Here is a 17,426-nt window from a genome sequence, read left to right on the forward strand (position 1 = left end):
TAGTAGCCCACTACTAACATGATATCCACTCATTTCAGATAAATAATTAGCCTCCTTCAGTCTGGAGGTGTGCAATTGAAGGGCTTAAGGCTCCTTGGAAACAACCTGCATCAGTCACACTATTTTATCACCATGTACATCACTGACGTACTGAGCATTGATTTCACACTACTCTAACAGCATTGTAGCGTTGCCTCCTTTATCCTGAAAGTCAAGTCCAACAACCAACCACAATAAGAACCTCAAGCACCAATAAGAAATAAATGATTCCGATGCAAAACAGAGCACCAGCCCTAAAATGCCACACATCGAGCATAACATCTACATGGGCGACGTGTACTTCCCTCTGCCCTTCAGGGGATGATCCAGCACATGCGAACAGTTGCGTAACAGTGAGTCGGGGCGCGCTCGCTCTGCCTGAAACCTGGGGGCAGCCACCGCTCAACACGCCTCCCTGCTCTGTTTCTGCTCAGCATCGTATTCCCCATCCATTTTTCCCTCGGATGCCCATCTCTACACAGAACAATGGCTGAACAGACAGTTTGAGGTAAAGTCAGCCCTGCTCTCCTTCGTCCTCCCCCCTTCCTCATCTCAGAGGGATTTTCTCGAACGACTTTTTATTCTTCCCATCTCTCTTTTCCTTCGGTGAAAATGGGTCACCTTTCTTCTGTGAGGAGGATGTCTGGGTAAATATAACCACCCCATCGACTGGATGTGTGTCCATGTGCATGTGTCTAGGGGGCTCAGAACCCTGAAAGAGTCACGTGCATGGACCGTGGGGCTCATTAGGGAAAAAGAGTTTTTTATTTCTCCAGTCTGAGGCCACAGTGGCGTTAGAGGTTAAAATATGGATTGGGGCTAAGTTGTATCATTCCGGTAACTGGCACTTACAGTTAAAATTAGACTGGAGAGTCATGAACCGTCCTGTTTATTTGTCCTGAGACAAGCACTCCGATCCATCCCTCTGACTCCTCATCTGTTCCTCCACCCACCTCTCAAACCCGTGGCTCCGCTCTATCGCCTCTCTCTGCACATCGGCGCCCGGGAAGCAGCGTCTGAGCTGAGTGCACAGACTCTAAGACCTCACACTGTCACCGCCAGTGTGCGAGCAAAATGAAACCTGCTTGGGATCAAATAGTGTCAGCGTTTGCAGAACTCACTTCAGAACAATCCCTTGTTTTGAATTATTCATCAAAATTTGCAGCTCCTTCGAATGTCTGCTGTAAATATGAGATGTAAATGTGGAAAACCTCATAAGAAACAACTCTGAATGACTAAACAATTCATCTGGTTAGTTTAAAGTGAACACTTTTATCCTACTGTAAATGTACACAGTTGTTATTGGTATATGATTTTAACAGCTAGTCAGTTCTCTAATTCATTCTGTGCTGTAGGTGTGATTTGTAGTGTGCTTTCATCTTTAAACAAAAAATTGTTGTGGTTTTAATGTGCACAAATTCCTGCAAAGCTTCTTAAATAACATACGGTGAGCCTTCATGGATAATCTGCTGCTTAAAAGAGGATGAGGCTCATTGTGTTGCCTGATGTTGCCTACAACATACCAGATGTGAAAATGGAGCCTGAGAATTTTTTTTTCTATTTTCTTAAAGTGTTCCTGGTTGATTTACATTTGAAACCATTTCAGAGCTGTGGCATCATTGTTCTTCATCTCTACTGCATGTCACATATAAAGGCCTTCCCGTACTGTGTGTGCTGACCGTACCGACGTGTAGAGGTAGCCCTCGCTGTTCATGGCGACGTACAGCCCTGTCTTGGTGCTCTGGATGGCCACTATTCTGAGCCCCACAGGAATCAAGTTGAACTGCACTGTAAGAAAACACACACACACACACACAGAAAAAGGGAGGTGACGTTGGAGCAGTCATTTGTCCCCTTAAACAATCCCCGCTGCAGCTGCCTCCTATTGCATCCTCCCCGTTGTTCAGCGTCAACGTTAATGGCAGAAACAGGAAGTGTGTGGAGGGGAGAGAGCGCACAGGAAGGTACAGTAGGATTAACGGGGGCTGATTTAAGCAAAGTCTGGATACTGGCAGACGGACAGAGATTCTCCAGCTGGACAGAGAGAGATAGGGCGAGCACAGCCTCCAGAACACTGCGAAGTAACATCACCTGGACCTGCTTTGAATTCTGTTTCCATTTCCCAAACAGGAAATGCTAATGCAGTTTGCTGAATCCATTCCTGTGCAACCTTGGCTTTCTTATGTGCATCGCTCACCATATAAACCAGCGGAGCAGCATGCGTGCATGTGAGTGAGTGTTTAGGCTTGTTAGCATAGCCGGTGTTACTGTAGTGTGTGTTAAGGCCCATTTAACATCATGACCTTAAGGATTTATAATGAGACAAGCCCAACAAACCCCCGATCCACGCGTGTGGATCTACAGATGTGAAGCTGTGATGTCAAACAGCGGAGGCCATGAAGAAGCGCAGAGTCGGCTGTGTTTTTACCACAGACCAGCGTCCACGATAGACTGCAGCGCTAGGAGGCGACCAGCCACAGGGTCCCTGAGGGCCGAAGTGACAACACGACTAAGGTGTGGTTCAAAAAGAGCCTGCTCTTTAAACCGACAAGGATCCGAGAGATGAGGTGAGAGCTGGACAAAATACAGGATGTTTCTACTGACGCTAATGCTACTGTACCAGTTACAGAGTGAGACCTTTAGACACGAAGACACCTTTTTACAGGAGTCAAGAATAATAATAATAAGAATCCAAATAAATAAATGCAACTCAAAGTAGTCAGTGTGAATGTTGACTTCTGCTGTCAGCTGGTGCAAAAACGTTCAACTGTTGGATAATTGGACTTTGACCTGCAAACATTTGAATTACTGTAACTTAATAAAACCTGTTGGCTGAAGTCAACAGAGCATTTAGGATGAACTGGCATCTGATTCTATGCCCGTATGCGTCTCACAGGAAGCCATCGCTCTAATGCTGACTTACTGTATACGGCACTAAAAGGGTTCGTTCTTGCCAAATCACTGGACCGGCACCACCATGGACGATGCTGCTCAGCCCAGGAGACGATAGAGAAGCTTCAGATCTGATCTCACCGCTGATGTCCCATCTGATCCCAGCCTTTCCGCCTGGTTCGCAGGCTGGTAACACGTTCAGGCGATGCAGGTCACATGAGGACTGTCCTCATGTCCTTTTAAAGCCAAGCGCCCATTTGCACCGGTGATAATTGTGGCTGTGATTCAGCTGGTACTGGCACCTGTGACGGATTTCTTTAATTTATAAATTACTGGCAGGTGTCAAAATGATATATTTCCTATGTAGAACAAAAATTAAGTCTCAGAAAGACGCCTTATTTTCGTTGAGCTCACTTTCATTAGCTGCTATCAGACGAATCAATTTCAATTCAGACGTCCTGCCACCGTAATGGATGAAAGTCAAGCTATCAGATGGAGATAGAGAGCCAATACTTGCCATGAGGAACAAACTGGTGTGAACAAAAACTGTTCAAATGAGTTCAAATCAATTAAACTTTAACAAATATTTATTTGTGTTTTCTTTTCTTCAGCATTTTGTTTTAGTGGTTCTTCAGTTTTTAGTTGTTGTTTTTTCCTATAATAACTGAGCTAGAGGCACATGAGAAGCAAATTGTTGTGCACTAATGCTGTCACATGTGTCGCCTCTTCTTTTTCCCAGGCCCCGTCCGATCCGACATCCAGGAACCTGTTTCTATCTACGTGATCGGTTTTCCAAATGAACAAGGTGTCACCCGAGCCCACAGCCGAAATGACAAATAGAGCGGGAAGCGCACATAAACACAGGCACAGCTTCTACTGCTACAGTACGTACGGGACGGAGGTGGAGATCAATACAATTAAAGATCAATTCATGTTGTATTAACTTTCATGACAGTTTTATGACGTTTGTCAGGTGACTAAAAAGTAAAGCTACAGTAAATGCCAACATGTGGATTTTAACTTCCTGGGGACAACTTTTTGATTATTAATGATCATTACCACTTGCATTCTTTATTGTATATAGTTCGTCGTCAAGGTTCCTTTAACTTTGTGACTGTATTACAGAAGCATCCAGTTGCTCTTTTCCCATAACCCCCCCCCCTCCTTTCTTCTATTTGACTCACGAAGGAGGCCCATAGATTATTAAAAATCGTGAGGGTGGGGAAAGGAGAGGAGGGGGAGTAAAATGATGTGGAGGGAGGAGGGTGTTGCCAAATCAATCCCAAAAGTCAATTGTGGTTTGAGATCCTCTAGACAATAAATAAACAAGGAGAAAGTGGGGATGAGGAAGAGGGGGAGGAGGGGGAAGCAGCAGCAGCAGGACACAAAGTTAAGCTGTGCAGAGGGCATCTGCATGGAGACGCTGCTCTGCAGTGGTGTGATGGACAGAGATGCTCACGTATGCTCTGAGTTAGTCTTTGTATTTATTATATGTTACAGTATATGTAGGTATGTAAGTCTGATCACATGTACTGTAATGTAATTCCCCTAGTGTGTCTTTTAAAGGGTAAAACCTTTGTCATTAGCCGTTTTTCCAATATTTGCATATTCAAATTTAATGAGGGGGTGGAATACATTTCTCTAAATTTATGAACTTCTTTGTTGGAAAATCATATAAGGCACAAATTATTCAAACGTCATTGTCAAGCGTGTCCTATAAATAAACTCAAAGTTAAAATAATGAATGACACATCCTTATAGAGATGACCTACTGTCCCTGAACGCAACGAAGCAGCTACGCGACTCGCGCAGCACCTTCTCAATAGAGAATGATAGCTTGTGTGTTTGTTCTTGTCCTGTTGTGTTGAGTTAAAAGGTCGATCTCTGTCACCTCATGTCAGACCTGTTTAAATGACCCTGTGTTGAGGCCAGGAACCAGCATGCACGCTGTTTGTACAGTATGTTGAAACTAAACGCATCCAACACTGTGGAAGGTTCACTGTATTTGTGACGTTCTGCCTCCGCGCCGCTAGAGGCACTCCTGGGGTTTTGATGTGGGTCTGTGGTTGAAGTTAATTTCCTTTGTAATTAGTGGACCCACCTGGTTGTGTTAGTATTTAAGGGATGTTTTTTGTTTCACACATTGCTGGTGTGTACGCTCGGTGTAGCTGGATGCTACCCCATTGTTACGTTGAGGAGAGTTTGTGATGCCAAGGAGTTTTTGGTTTTGATAATGTCCTGTCTCACCACGTAAGTTTTTGTGAGTGTCTTATGTTCAGGTCTTATGTTTCATGTTTAGGATTTTTGCCCGTAGTGTACGGAGCGTTTTAGTTTAGATAGGTTGTTAATCGTTTTCCTGCATTGCAGTGATTTTTAGTTCTTCCTTGCATTTGGGGTCTCCACCCTCTCTTGTGTTCCCTGCGACCTGGTCTGCCGGTTGCGGCCAGGTGTCGGTGTGAGGGATTACGCAGAGGAGCTCTGTGCTGGAAGCGCGTCGGGCGTGGCGCCTGAAGCCTCCGCTCAGGGTGAGCGCGTTCTCCTCCCGGCTCCGTGAGAGCCGTAGTTCTCCCCGCTCAAGGAGCGTGTTTTAGAATCTTGTGAAGTCTAGTTTGACCCTCGTTCGTAACTATAGTAAACCGTTCGGTCTAGTTTGACCCTCGTTCGTAACAGAACACACCAGCCAAATCAGATCCCAGCCGACCCATAGTTTGTGTTTAGTTCGTGTTTGTTAAGGTTAGCTAGCCAGCTAAGTGTTTAGTCCGTGTTAGCTTGTCTGTGTTTTGTGTGCGTGCTTTTGTTTCTGCTCTGTGTTTTGTTTCGTTTTGGCACCGGAGTGTCCACATGGCTTCGGCTGCTTCAGAGCAGATCAACCCTCGCTTCTGGGGGCTGTTTTTTGATTATGTCAGGGCTGCGTGCACCTCGCCGGCTCCATTGGACCGGCTGTACGGATTAAATCGATTGGACGATTTAATTGTTGTCGTGCCGTAGTTCCACGCAATTCCGGGAGTTCCGGAATTGGTCACGTGGTTCCCCGCGCTACGGAAGGAGTTGGCGGCCCAGCTGGCCGGACGCCCGCCATCACAGCGATATCCAGCACTGCGGTCTGGGTTTTTGGCAGCGGCCAGAACAGCGGTGGCCTATTGTTATTCAGGGGCGCCAACAGACTCTCAACCGGCAGCAGTGTCTGCCGTAGCTCCGCCCACGGCTCCCGTCACTCAGATGGAGACCGTGCCCGGAGCTGTTTATCTCTCTCCATCCGAGGCTCGAAGGATATGGAGGGAGCTGAAGGGACAGGGTGATGGAACGGTGGATTTTAAACGGACAATTAAGGGACGTACCTCATCGGAGGTGGATTTTAGTGTGGCTGCTGAAAGGACAGAGAACTTTGTAGCAACTTCCGGTTTGCCTGCGGCATCACGAGTCGGCTCACCTGTGCCAGCACCTCGTCTGGCCTACAAGAGTAGTGTGAGGGTGGGTTTGCTTCGTGTTGTTCCAATGGCACCACCGCGTCATGTTCCTGTCGCCAAGCCACGTTCGACCACGTCCGTTCCTGGTGGTCTGGTGGAGACCACGTCCGTTCCTGGTGGTCTGGTGGAGACCACGTCCGTGCCTGGTGGTCTGGTGGAGACCACGTCCGTGCTTGATGGTGGTCCGGTGTCGGCCACGTCTGTTCCTGAGGGTGGTCCGGTTCCGGCTCCACGTCTGGTTTTGTCTCCGGTTCCGGCTCCACGTCTGGCTTCGTCTTTGGCTCCGGTTCCGGCTCCACGTCTGGCTTCGTCTCCGGTTCCGGCTCCACGTCGGGTTTCGTCTCTGGCTCCGGTTCCGGCTCCACGTCTGGTTTCGTCTCCGGTTCCGGCTCCACGTCTGGTTTCGTCTCCGGTTCCGGCTCCACGTCTGCCCTCCAAAAAGGGCGCTTCTCTGAGGGTGGGGCTGCTTCTTGTTTCCCCGAGGGCAGCACCACGGAAGGTTCCTGTCGCCAAGCCACGTTTGACCCTTGAGGTTCCTGGTGGTCCAGTGGAGGCCACGTTTCGTCGCGGTGGTCCAGGGAGGACGCCGCTGGTTCCTGTTTGTCGTTGCGGTGGTCCAGGGAGGACGCCGCTGGTTCCTGTTTGTCGGTGCGGTGGTCCAGGGAGGACGCCGCTGGTTCCCGTTTGTCGTCGCGGTGGTCCAAGGAGGACGTCGCTGGTTCCTGTTTCTCGTCGCAGTGGTCCAAGGAGGACGCCGCTGGTTCCTGTTTCTCGTCGCGGTGGTCCAAGGAGGACGCCGCTTCTTTCCCTGCTCTCCGGCGGTGGTCCGGAGCAGCGTAGTTGTCTCGTGGACTGGTGGCCTCGCCTTCGGCGTCAACAGCTGCCACGATGGCGCTGCCTCCTACGCCGTCGGCCGCCACGGGGGTCTCAACGTCTGATGGACAGACGGTTTCGGCCGCGTCAAGCCCCTGGTGGGCTCATGTTTCGTCGGCGGCCGCCCAGAGGTCTCACTGTCAGTCTGGGGACGGTCAAACTGCCTACTCCTCTGCATCGGGGACTGGAAGAGGTTCGTCGCCCGCCTTGAAAGGCAGTGGACTTTTATAGACATTTAATGGACTCCTGTTTTGTTTGAGGAGGGGTTGTGTTCTGCCCGCCTCCTGTGTTGTTCCCCCTCCGCCCGCCCAGGTCGGGTGTTTTCTTTGGCGGCTGTCTGGAAGCCAGCCGTTGAGGGGGGGGTTCTGTGACGTTCTGCCTCCGCGCCGCTAGAGGCGCTCCTGGGGTTTTGATGTGGGTCTGTGGTTGAAGTTAATTTCCTTTGTAATTAGTGGACCCACCTGGTTGTGTTAGTATTTAAGGGATGTTTTTTGTTTCACACATTGCTGGTGTGTACGCTCGGTGTAGCTGGATGCTACCCCATTGTTACGTTGAGGAGAGTTTGTGATACTAGGGAGTTTTTGGTTTTGATAATGTCCTGTCTCACCATGTAAGTTTTTGTGAGTGTCTTATGTTTAGGTCTTATGTTTCATGTTTAGGATTTTTGCCCGTAGTGTACGGAGCGTTTAGTTGTAGATAGTGAATTAGGTTGTTAATCGTTTTCCTGCATTGCAGTGATTTTTAGTTCTTCCTTTTGTGTTGAACTGAGTCCTGCGGTGCAGTGAGTTTTTGTTGTATTTAAATAAACCACCTTTTGTTAACTGTTAAGACACTGTGTTTGGGTCGTGCATTTGGGGTCTTCCCTCTCCTGTGTTCCCTGCGACCTGGTCTGCCGGTTGCGGCCAGATGTCGGTGTGAGGGATTACACAGAGAGCTGTGTGCTGGAAGCGCGTCGGGCGTGGCGCCTGAAGCCTCCGCTCAGTGTGAGCGCGTTCTCCTCCCGGCTCCGTGAGAGCCGTAGTTCTCCCCGCTCAAGGAGCGTGTTTTAGAATCTTGTGAAGTCTAGTTTGACCCTCGTTCGTAACTATAGTAAACCGTTCGGTCTAGTTTGACCCTCGTTCGTAACAGTATTGTTGCAAATACAGTCTTTGAGCTTTGTTTACTACAAACGCTGCTTTACCTTCAACAGCAGAAGTGACATCTGCTTTTTGATTATGGGCTATAAAAATATGTATGGGTGGAGGAAAACGGCAACTGGTCCTACTCCAGTGGACACTAACATGTGTGTTTCCTGCTGCTACTTCCAACAGGCTTCACTGTTAACTAGAACCCATGCATTCACGTCAAATGACAACTCTAGGCCGACTGAGTGATGGTCACAAGGTGGTGCTGGGTGCGTTTTGATGGATCTGTCACTGGAAGCATTTCACATGACGCCGCACCAGAGCTCCCGACAATATGAAGTGTATTACATTGATTATTAATATTCTGTCATCATCGTTTATCGCTGTTGTGTGAGTTCGACCTTCTGAATGAAACACACATTCATTTAAAGTTCACTTTTACACTTCTTTTCAGCAACTAGTAAATAATTTCGCTTATTATTTGAATACCGGAAGTGCTCATCAGTTATGGGAACACATAGTGTATAAAGCGCTTGATAAGTCGCTTCGTCAAACAACAAAAGTCGAAGCATTCGACGTCCGCTTGTTGCCGTTTCGCTCCGGCGGCAGCTGAACTCGCCACAACTACAGAGCAATTTGTGCTGCAGAGAAATGATCTTTAACGACTCAGTAGCGGATTAAATGACTTGTATCTGAGCTTCATGCCTGATTTCCCTGGTGGTTGATGACCACCACCTTCACTGGCCTGTTATTTAACCCACAGGCTTCTCTGTGCTCGCTCTCAGCCTCTCTCTCTCTCTCTCTCTCTCTCTCTCCTCCCTTCTCTTTGTGTTTGTCTTTTTCACCCCATCTTGTCATGAATTAACAACCTTTGTCTTATCACGCTGTGTTTTTCCCCGACGCCTCTCAATTCCTCGTCCTCATTTGTTCCCGTGCTGCTTCCTCCCTGTCTCTTCTCCTTCTCTCAGGCCTCTGAAACCAATACTTTTCCGCTGCGCGTCCATTCGTCTTCGTCCTGTTTCACCCGGCGGCCTCCTCAGCCTTTCTCCTCATCTCCTGTGTTTTATATTCCCCATCCCAACTTCTCCTTATTTTCCATCCTCGCACGTCTTCTCACGTGCTTTCGATGAGCTTTTTTTTTTTTTTTTTTTTAACGTTGAGGAACATTTCCTCGTCTGCCTTTTCTTTCCTTTCTTTCCTCTGCCCTCTGAGAACTGACGAACGCTAGGAAGGGAGAAGGAGCAGACTGACTCCTGAGCACGTAGACAGATAAGTAAAACTTCTTCCCGACGCTGGGAGATTGTAATTATAGTGGATTAGAGTCAAGGAATCAAGCAGCTTCTCGTGGCGCTCAGATCCACGCGCTGAAATTCAATCGCGTCCGCTTCTTCCTCCACATCTGCCTGTTGTGGCTTCTCCTCACTCTTTGTCTTCCACGCTGTCTGAAATCACGTCCCATTTCGGCTCCTTGGCTTTTCCTTTGGGCTAAGAAGCAGAAATCACAGAAAGCCCAGTCAAACCAGCAGCCCAGTTCATTTTGCTGTTTTCCCCTCAGCTCTTTTGGGACGTGTTTCCCGTCTTCTTGGTATCAGACTCCTATAAAACCTTGTTCTGTCCCCTGCTTCACTTTCTATCACTTTGACCGTAACTGTTACTGTTTAACACAAATCATGTTGACATGCACTGAGCCTCCGGCCCTTCTGTAGTTACTCACACTCCATCATGCACAATGAATATTACCTTGTGTTTTATACTAGGATATAATGGAGTTGGCTGCACAGTATTTAGAGCTAGCGTAGATCCACAAAGCGAGTGTTGAGGTGAATCACAGAGGATTGGATGTTCAGCCCCTCATCATGAGCTGTTCCTTGGTTTCCTCTGGAGCCTTTACAGTAGAAGAGAACAGTACGGTGGTTAAATACACAGCGCGTCGGTCTGAACCCGTAACAAGCGCCTCCTCTCCAGTAACTAGACATCAGCTCCCTGCTCCTCTCTCCCTCCCGTCCTATTCCAGCTTCATTACATAACAGCCAACTGGAGCCAAGTACAGCGAAGGAGAGAGAAGCAGGGCAGGAGGGGGGGGTGTCAGCTCCCCTGACCTCCCACCAGAGGGGGGAGACACAGTGATTGAGGAGCCATTAGCTGGTGCCAGCTGCTCCTCGTGCCCCCCCCCCCCCCCCCCCCCCCATCTCTCTCTCTCTCTCTCTCTCTCTCTCTCTCTCTCTTTACCCCGCTTCTCTCGCCGTCATCCTCACATTTCCCCCTCGCTCGCCCGTCCCCTCTCTTCCTCTGCCAAGCCGTCATGTACCGTTGGCTCAGGTTTCCCTGTCGTGTTCCACTGTGCCCCCTCTCTTCTTCTCTCTGATCCTCTTATACTTTACTTCCTTCCCTGTGCGACTTTTTTCCCTTTAATATCAAGTCACTGGCAACACTGTGACAACTTCCTCTGTCGCCTGGTTTATGGAAGCCCTGCGGGAATAAGTAGAGAAAGTGATAAAAGTATTGCAAGGCCATACTAAAGCGAGACTTGTCACTTTTTTTCCTGTTTCATCCCCTCAGGGCTTCCGTACCCCCCCCCCCCTTTGTTCCTACACTACTTTCCCTCTCTGTTTCCTGCTGCACTGACACATTTACGTCCAGGAGAACCAGGAGGTGAGAGCAGCTGCTCGAGGCCAGGCCTTAAAAAGCCTTGAAAAAGATTCAAGGTCACTGGTTCAATGTCCGTCCATGGAGTCATGACAGGTCATAGACGTAGAATCAGGGGCGAGATAAGTCATTGTTTGAAAGGTCCTGTTCTTTGTGTTGAAGTCCATGGCGTGCTCCCGTCAGTCAGTCAGTCAGTGCCCAGACAACCAGTCCATCAAAGCAGGAGCCTCACATCGCTCCATTAATGATTTACTCCATTTGCCGCTGATGAGGCAGCTTTCTTTCCTTTTTGGCCGCCACGGTGCGCTCTGCAGTGGGCTGCATCATTACTGCACGCAATGTACAGTGATAGAGGCTGCAGACGTCACGGCTCGGGCTGAAGAAAGTCACAGTGACAACACAGTTTGTGGACCGGCGTCACATCTTAAAGGTATTTTTAGGTTTGTATAAAAATGAAACGTATTCAAATCTTGTCTGCTTCTACTTAAGAAGAACTTCTCCTCTTGACTGACTCCTTTTCAAGCTTTCTGTTCACCTGAAAGCGGTATGTGATGGTTGTGAAGCTGTGCACTGTGGTAAAAAATCTGATCAGAAGTTAAAAAAAAATTGTGAGTAAAAGTAAATTAAATTACACTTCATCTAAAGAGTCTCAGATAATCAGTAATAATGAACCCTTTAGCAAATTAATCTGATTATTCACAAATGAACAACAGAGGATGCGATAAAAACATGACCTAGTGTAATGTACTCTCTTATCTTCACAGTGTTTTCTCCATGTGAATAACGTTTCAGTTTATTATTAACTAAAAGCGATAACGTTAAATATGCAAAATATAAGGTAGAACATGAAACTAAACAAAACACTATAGTTTCTAATTAAATGAGAAGATCAGCCTGAAAGTCTACACATGCTCACACAGCTGTTTGTTGCCTGTCAATATTCTGTGCAGCCACATAATGATTACGCTTCTGAGTGATGCTCAGTTACAATGATGTCAATCACTCAATGATCCTGCATGAATAAATAATCTGGCCCTGGCAGAAAGTGCACAATTCACCGTATGACTTTTACAGGACTTAACTGTCAGCCCCTACACACACACACACACACACACACACACACACACACACACACACACACACACACACACACACACACACACTCCCCTGAGGAAGCAAGGAGCCCAGGGCTGCATTAAAGAAGACCTGGGGATTGATGGAATTATAGTTGTTATAAAATGACCCGTAAGTCAGACCCAGACACACACTTTGTGGGGTGACCTCCACTGGCTCGAGCATATCGGAAGTGCTGTTACGTAATCCCACATGGAAAATGAGCCTCGCTCGCCTTCGGAGGTATGATGTGATGAATATTTCACGCTGGACACGAGGATGTGTAAATTCCAGAGCGCTGTGGTGTTTACCTCAGTGCAGGTGTTGCTCTGTTACATAAGGAGGAAAAGGTGAGAGCAGGTCTCCTGTCTTTGCTGAGGAGCCCTAATTCAATCAAACAGAGTGATGAGAGGACTCGTCCCTGACGTGGTGTCCCAGGCTGAGTCAAGCCTGTTCCAAAGCACATCCGGATGTTACACGACTGAGGCCAAGGAGTTCAAACCCAGCAACACGGCTGAAAAAGTACAAACTTACAGGCGAAACTACTGAAAGTCAAACGATGATGTGTTTTCCTCCCTGTACAGCAGCTTAGAACCCCAAAATTGTGCTAACTTCATGTTTTCCATCCAAACTGGTGTTTTGACAGGAAATATGCTGTGTTGCCACATCAGGGATAACCTATAATACAGTATTGATCTCTCAGGGCGGCTGGAGGGAGTCCAGAGCCTCGGGGGAATCATGGGATATGATGTTTTTTGGTCAGTAATCACCCGGCTGATGATCCTTCCCACGGTGTGTGCGCGTGCATCTGGTCCTCATTCAGATCCTCAGAGGATTCGCAGCCGCCATTACAGTAAGTGATTTCAAAGTAATGCAGTGGGAAGCACACAAGTGCAAAACGATGCTAAATGTCATAATGAGGTTTTGGGGAGAGGGGGTCAGATGCCTGTGGATGTACTGCACTACCACAACTTCACAGAGTCAGTAACCTGCTATGCTAAGCTAGGCTATGAAACAAGCAGGGCCTCAAACACCCTGTTTGCTAATATCCCATTTACCAGCCTGCCCAGTGAGTCTGAGTGATGCATGGGTTAATCAGACCAGAAAATGTTGTGTTGTGTTCCTGCCATGATCCCCCTGTTCAAATTGCCCTTGTCATGGCAGCAGAGGAAACTCCCAGCAGTGCATGTGCTGACCGACACTTGACGAGCATGACAAGTGTGTGTGTGTGTGTGTGTGTGTGTGTGTGTGTGTGTGTGTGTGTGTGTGTGTGTGTGTGTGTGTGTGTGTGTGTGCGTGCGCGTGCGCGTGCGCGTGCGTGCGTGTGTGCGTGCGTGTGCGCGTGTTGACTCACAGAAGGAGCTGCTTTCGTCCTTTGTGCCTTCCATGGTGCCATCTGGCAGCATCTGGAGGTAGAAGCCATGTCTGCAGTAGAGCCGGGTGACGATGCCCTTCAGCTGGGGCTCTGCAGGGCAAACACGGGGTTAAACACATGTTAGCGTCTACACACACACACACACACACCCTATAGCAGACTAAACAGGAGCCAGGCCCTGATATTTACACTGGGAAATAGTCAAACAGTGAAGCGTGCGAGGCCGTGGCCTTCAGGAGAACTGATGGGACGTCATGCGTCTGCTAAGTCAGGTAAATGTCACAGACGGGTTCAGGTGAGGGAGGAAGCTCCGGTTGGTGTGGATTCAATACAGACCCTGTGCACTTTGTTCTTGGCTATTACAGCTGCAGTCCTTCACACACAGGACAGGGAGGGAAAAGGCAGAATAAAGCTACAACATAGGTGGTGTCAACACTCTAGATAATAGTTCAGTGCGCAGCGAGTTGAGCTGGTGACACACAGGTATCACACATGCACTGTACAGAACATAGCAGGCGTCGCTCGGTACAGTACAACCCACTGGGAGACACACGGAGAAGATACAGAGGAGGAAAACGTAGATGCAGTTAGAGAACCTGAGATGTTGCTTTGCTGACGAGAAACAGTCACACATGTAACACAACCTACAAAATTGGATTCTAGGCTCTTTGATGCTTTCAAATACATATTGTTTCTTTACAAATTCAAACCACCATAATCATCATAATCAAATTTTTTTTATATAGTTGCTTTTGAAAATTTATATGTAACAACTTTCTGTAATTGACATTTGAGCTCCAATATCACACGGTTTCTTTCCTTAGCTCTGAATTGCGATACAGTCTCTATAGTCTGCTCCACCAATAAACCAACAAACAAACAGTCATGCTGAACGTTTAAGAAACTGTTTTTTATTGATTCCTCAGCTCTCCGACACACACACCCCCTCATTTACCCACTGCACTGACACACAGGGCTACTACTTCCTCCATTGAGCCAATCGGGCCATTTCATCCGCCGCTGCTCGGGAGATTTGTTGACTCGTCTTCCTCCGACCACGTGTTTGCCTCAGGTCGAGGCAGCACACGCGTGACTAGGGGCCTCGCTCGCCGCGAAGTGCTGAGGGAGACTAAATAGTGGATCAGAAGGAATGTCAGAATGCTACAGCGCTTCCACAATCAAGTTTTAATGAGACGCATCAAATATGGAGGAGGACAGAGAAGTGCAGGGGCAGCTGGCAATCAGCCTCCGCTGACAGCGTGTGAGCACAACACATTCATCCTGGCATAAACAGCCACACAAAGCATTTGAACCGTAGCCAGGGAACAACAAGCTTTAAGTACAATTTACGGCTGTACTCTGACTATTTTCCAAATCCAGTTCATACCGTGACTCCTGAACGTCACACATCACAGCAGACGGTCTATAACAGACTATCACCCGCTTCCATTAAAATCACATGGAGCATATCAGGGACAATAATCAGCCTGTTTCAATCCAATTTTATTTATATGGCGCCAAATCACAACAAAGCTATATCACAGCACTTTACAAGGTAAGGTTTAAGACCTCACACAACTAAACCCAACAGATCCCACGTACAGAAAGCCTTTAATTACAATTTGACAGCAGCAGTGGAGAGGAAAAACTCCCTCTCCAACGAGGAAGAAACCTCCAGCAGAACCAGGCTGGATGTGGGCGGCCATCTGCCTCGACCGGTTGGGGTGAGGGGAGAGAGAGAGAGAGAGAGAAAAAGCACAGCAACAACAACAAGCAACAACAAGCAACAACAGAGCACAGGCAGGATGGTTGGATCCGCAGCTGCCCATCACAGACACCAAACTTTGTCCAATGATACCTGTAGGTGAGGACAGAGTGAGGGGAGAGAGAGAGAGCGGGAGAGAAGCACAACTACTGGAGAGAAAGCGACAAGGTTAGTTGAACATAGAACAACGATGGGAGGTTATTGGACAGAGGAGGTAGAAGGAAACAGAGGAGCTCAGTGTATAAATGAAGTCCCCCAGCAGTCTATTGCAGCTTAACTAAGAGATTGTCCCTGTGACTAACAATCATTGCCAGTGACCTGAACCATCTCTAACTATACTGTAAGCTTTATCATTTAATAAACCACACTTTATTAGCTTACTGTTACTTTGTTCTGTAAGAGGAACTTTTTTGATGTTTATTAAATCTTGGTAAGTCATTCCTCTTTGCTTTGTGTGTGACTTGTATAGATTACAGTAGGTGGTCGGGAGCAGACACAGTCTCTATGCGATAACTAAGACTAAGAGTGGGTGACAACCGTAACATGCAGAGAGGCGTGTAAAACGGCGACTCGGAGTAGAGACGCCGATTAAGACAATCTAAACAGGTTAAATGCCTGAGTTCAGGCTTGTGGGTTGAGCTGACAACAGATCGACTGCCCCATCGGCGGGATTGAGCGTCTGTAACTACCAAAAGATGAAAGCTCGTCCGTCCATCAGCTGCTGTCTGGACGCAGAAGGTCAAACGTGGTGATCTGCAGCATCCTGAGTGTTAATCCCACATGAAGCGCCAGACCTCACAGCAGGCCACGCGCCCCCTGACACGCAGCAGGGAGGCCGACGCGACCCTTAGCACCGCTCCGCTGCACAGCTGGGTTTTATGAGGACGTCAGGATCTGAAACATGCTGCTCCGACATGATTACAATCCAAAAGGGAAGAATGGGCAGAATTGATGGCTGAACCTGGACAATAGCGCTCAAGGTTAAGACGCTAAAGTCTAAAACCAGCGATTACTGAAGGACTCAAACTGGAAATGTTGGGATTAAAGCTGCTTTATATATTTTGTATTGCACATGTGTCGGACTGATTTTTAATATATTTGTTTTGTTTTATATTATGTACTGTATATGTTTATTTTATTTATTTATTTATTTATTACCGGGAAAACCCTTGGCGTGGACGACTGTGATGAGTGAATCACAGCACATGTCAAAAGACAAGAGGGTCCAACATACTGTACAGTAAACATGAGGAGGTGGTATGTGCGTTTATATATGTGCTCATAATCCCACAAACATTCAGCACCAATCACACCAATTAGGGCTGATCTTCATAAAGACCAGGTGGCATTTCATGTACGTAAGTGTATGTGAGAATTCCAAACATGAAAGTCACCCTGAAACCCCCTGGTTGATCTCAAGTCAGATGAGATGGGCAGTAGTTAGCAGTTAGCATTAGCTGTCACATAGCATTAAAGCTACTCCACTGTGGGAATCAGTTGTTATTAATCTGTTTTCCGGTGAAATGATTGAAAGTTCGGTCCTTCTTGATGGAAATTAATAATTTATACTTTTAACTTATACCTCTTTCTTCTCTTTTTCTCCGCGTACTTCCCAAAACCTGCAGATTCAACCTGCAGCAAAGTCCTTGCTTTTGCATTTTTACATAGCAGTGATGCAGCGAGAAAAGAGGAAGAATAGATGTTTGAGCAAAACATCAGTAAAACATCACTTAACAGCGAGACAAACTCTGCTGATTGACTGAGGTGTCACTCACAGGAGGAGGGGGAGGAGGGGGAGGAGGAGGAGGCAGAGAGGGGAGGAAGGAAGGAGCCAGAGGCAAAGACGATTGCGCTGAACCTCCATGGATTCCTGTGCACGTTTCCCATCAGCATTAGTTCACTCCAGTAGCACTGGGACAAGCTGGCGATGACATCACCGCAACAGCTGATTATAGGACTCTCATCTGTTTGTTCTCTGTGCCGTCTGTGACAGCACCAACCCAGTCAAACACCAGGAGGCACAGACGCGTCACTGATGAATTATGGCCATTGTGTTTCACAGCTGGAAATAATGTAGAACTTCTGCTGAAGAGAATCAGATCCTAAATCATAATGATGCCTTGTCATAACTA

At 47.6% G+C, this 17,426-nt stretch overlaps 1 protein-coding gene across 1 annotated transcript in view; it reads right to left on the reverse strand.

Annotated features, from left to right (window-relative positions):
* The window catches only part of fgf11a (fibroblast growth factor 11a), a 55,898-nt gene that overhangs the window by 17,540 nt on the left and 20,932 nt on the right, over positions 1-17,426 (reverse strand). The window contains exons 2-3 of the mRNA XM_029136107.3: positions 13,509-13,619; positions 1,724-1,827 (exon numbers count right to left, since the gene is read on the reverse strand). Coding sequence (XP_028991940.1) covers positions 1,724-1,827; positions 13,509-13,619 — 215 coding nt within the window. The remainder of the gene's footprint in view (positions 1-1,723; positions 1,828-13,508; positions 13,620-17,426) is intronic.

This window comes from Betta splendens, chromosome 2 (assembly GCF_900634795.4).
Source record: "Betta splendens chromosome 2, fBetSpl5.4, whole genome shotgun sequence".
Classification (NCBI taxonomy): Eukaryota; Metazoa; Chordata; class Actinopteri; order Anabantiformes; family Osphronemidae; genus Betta; species Betta splendens.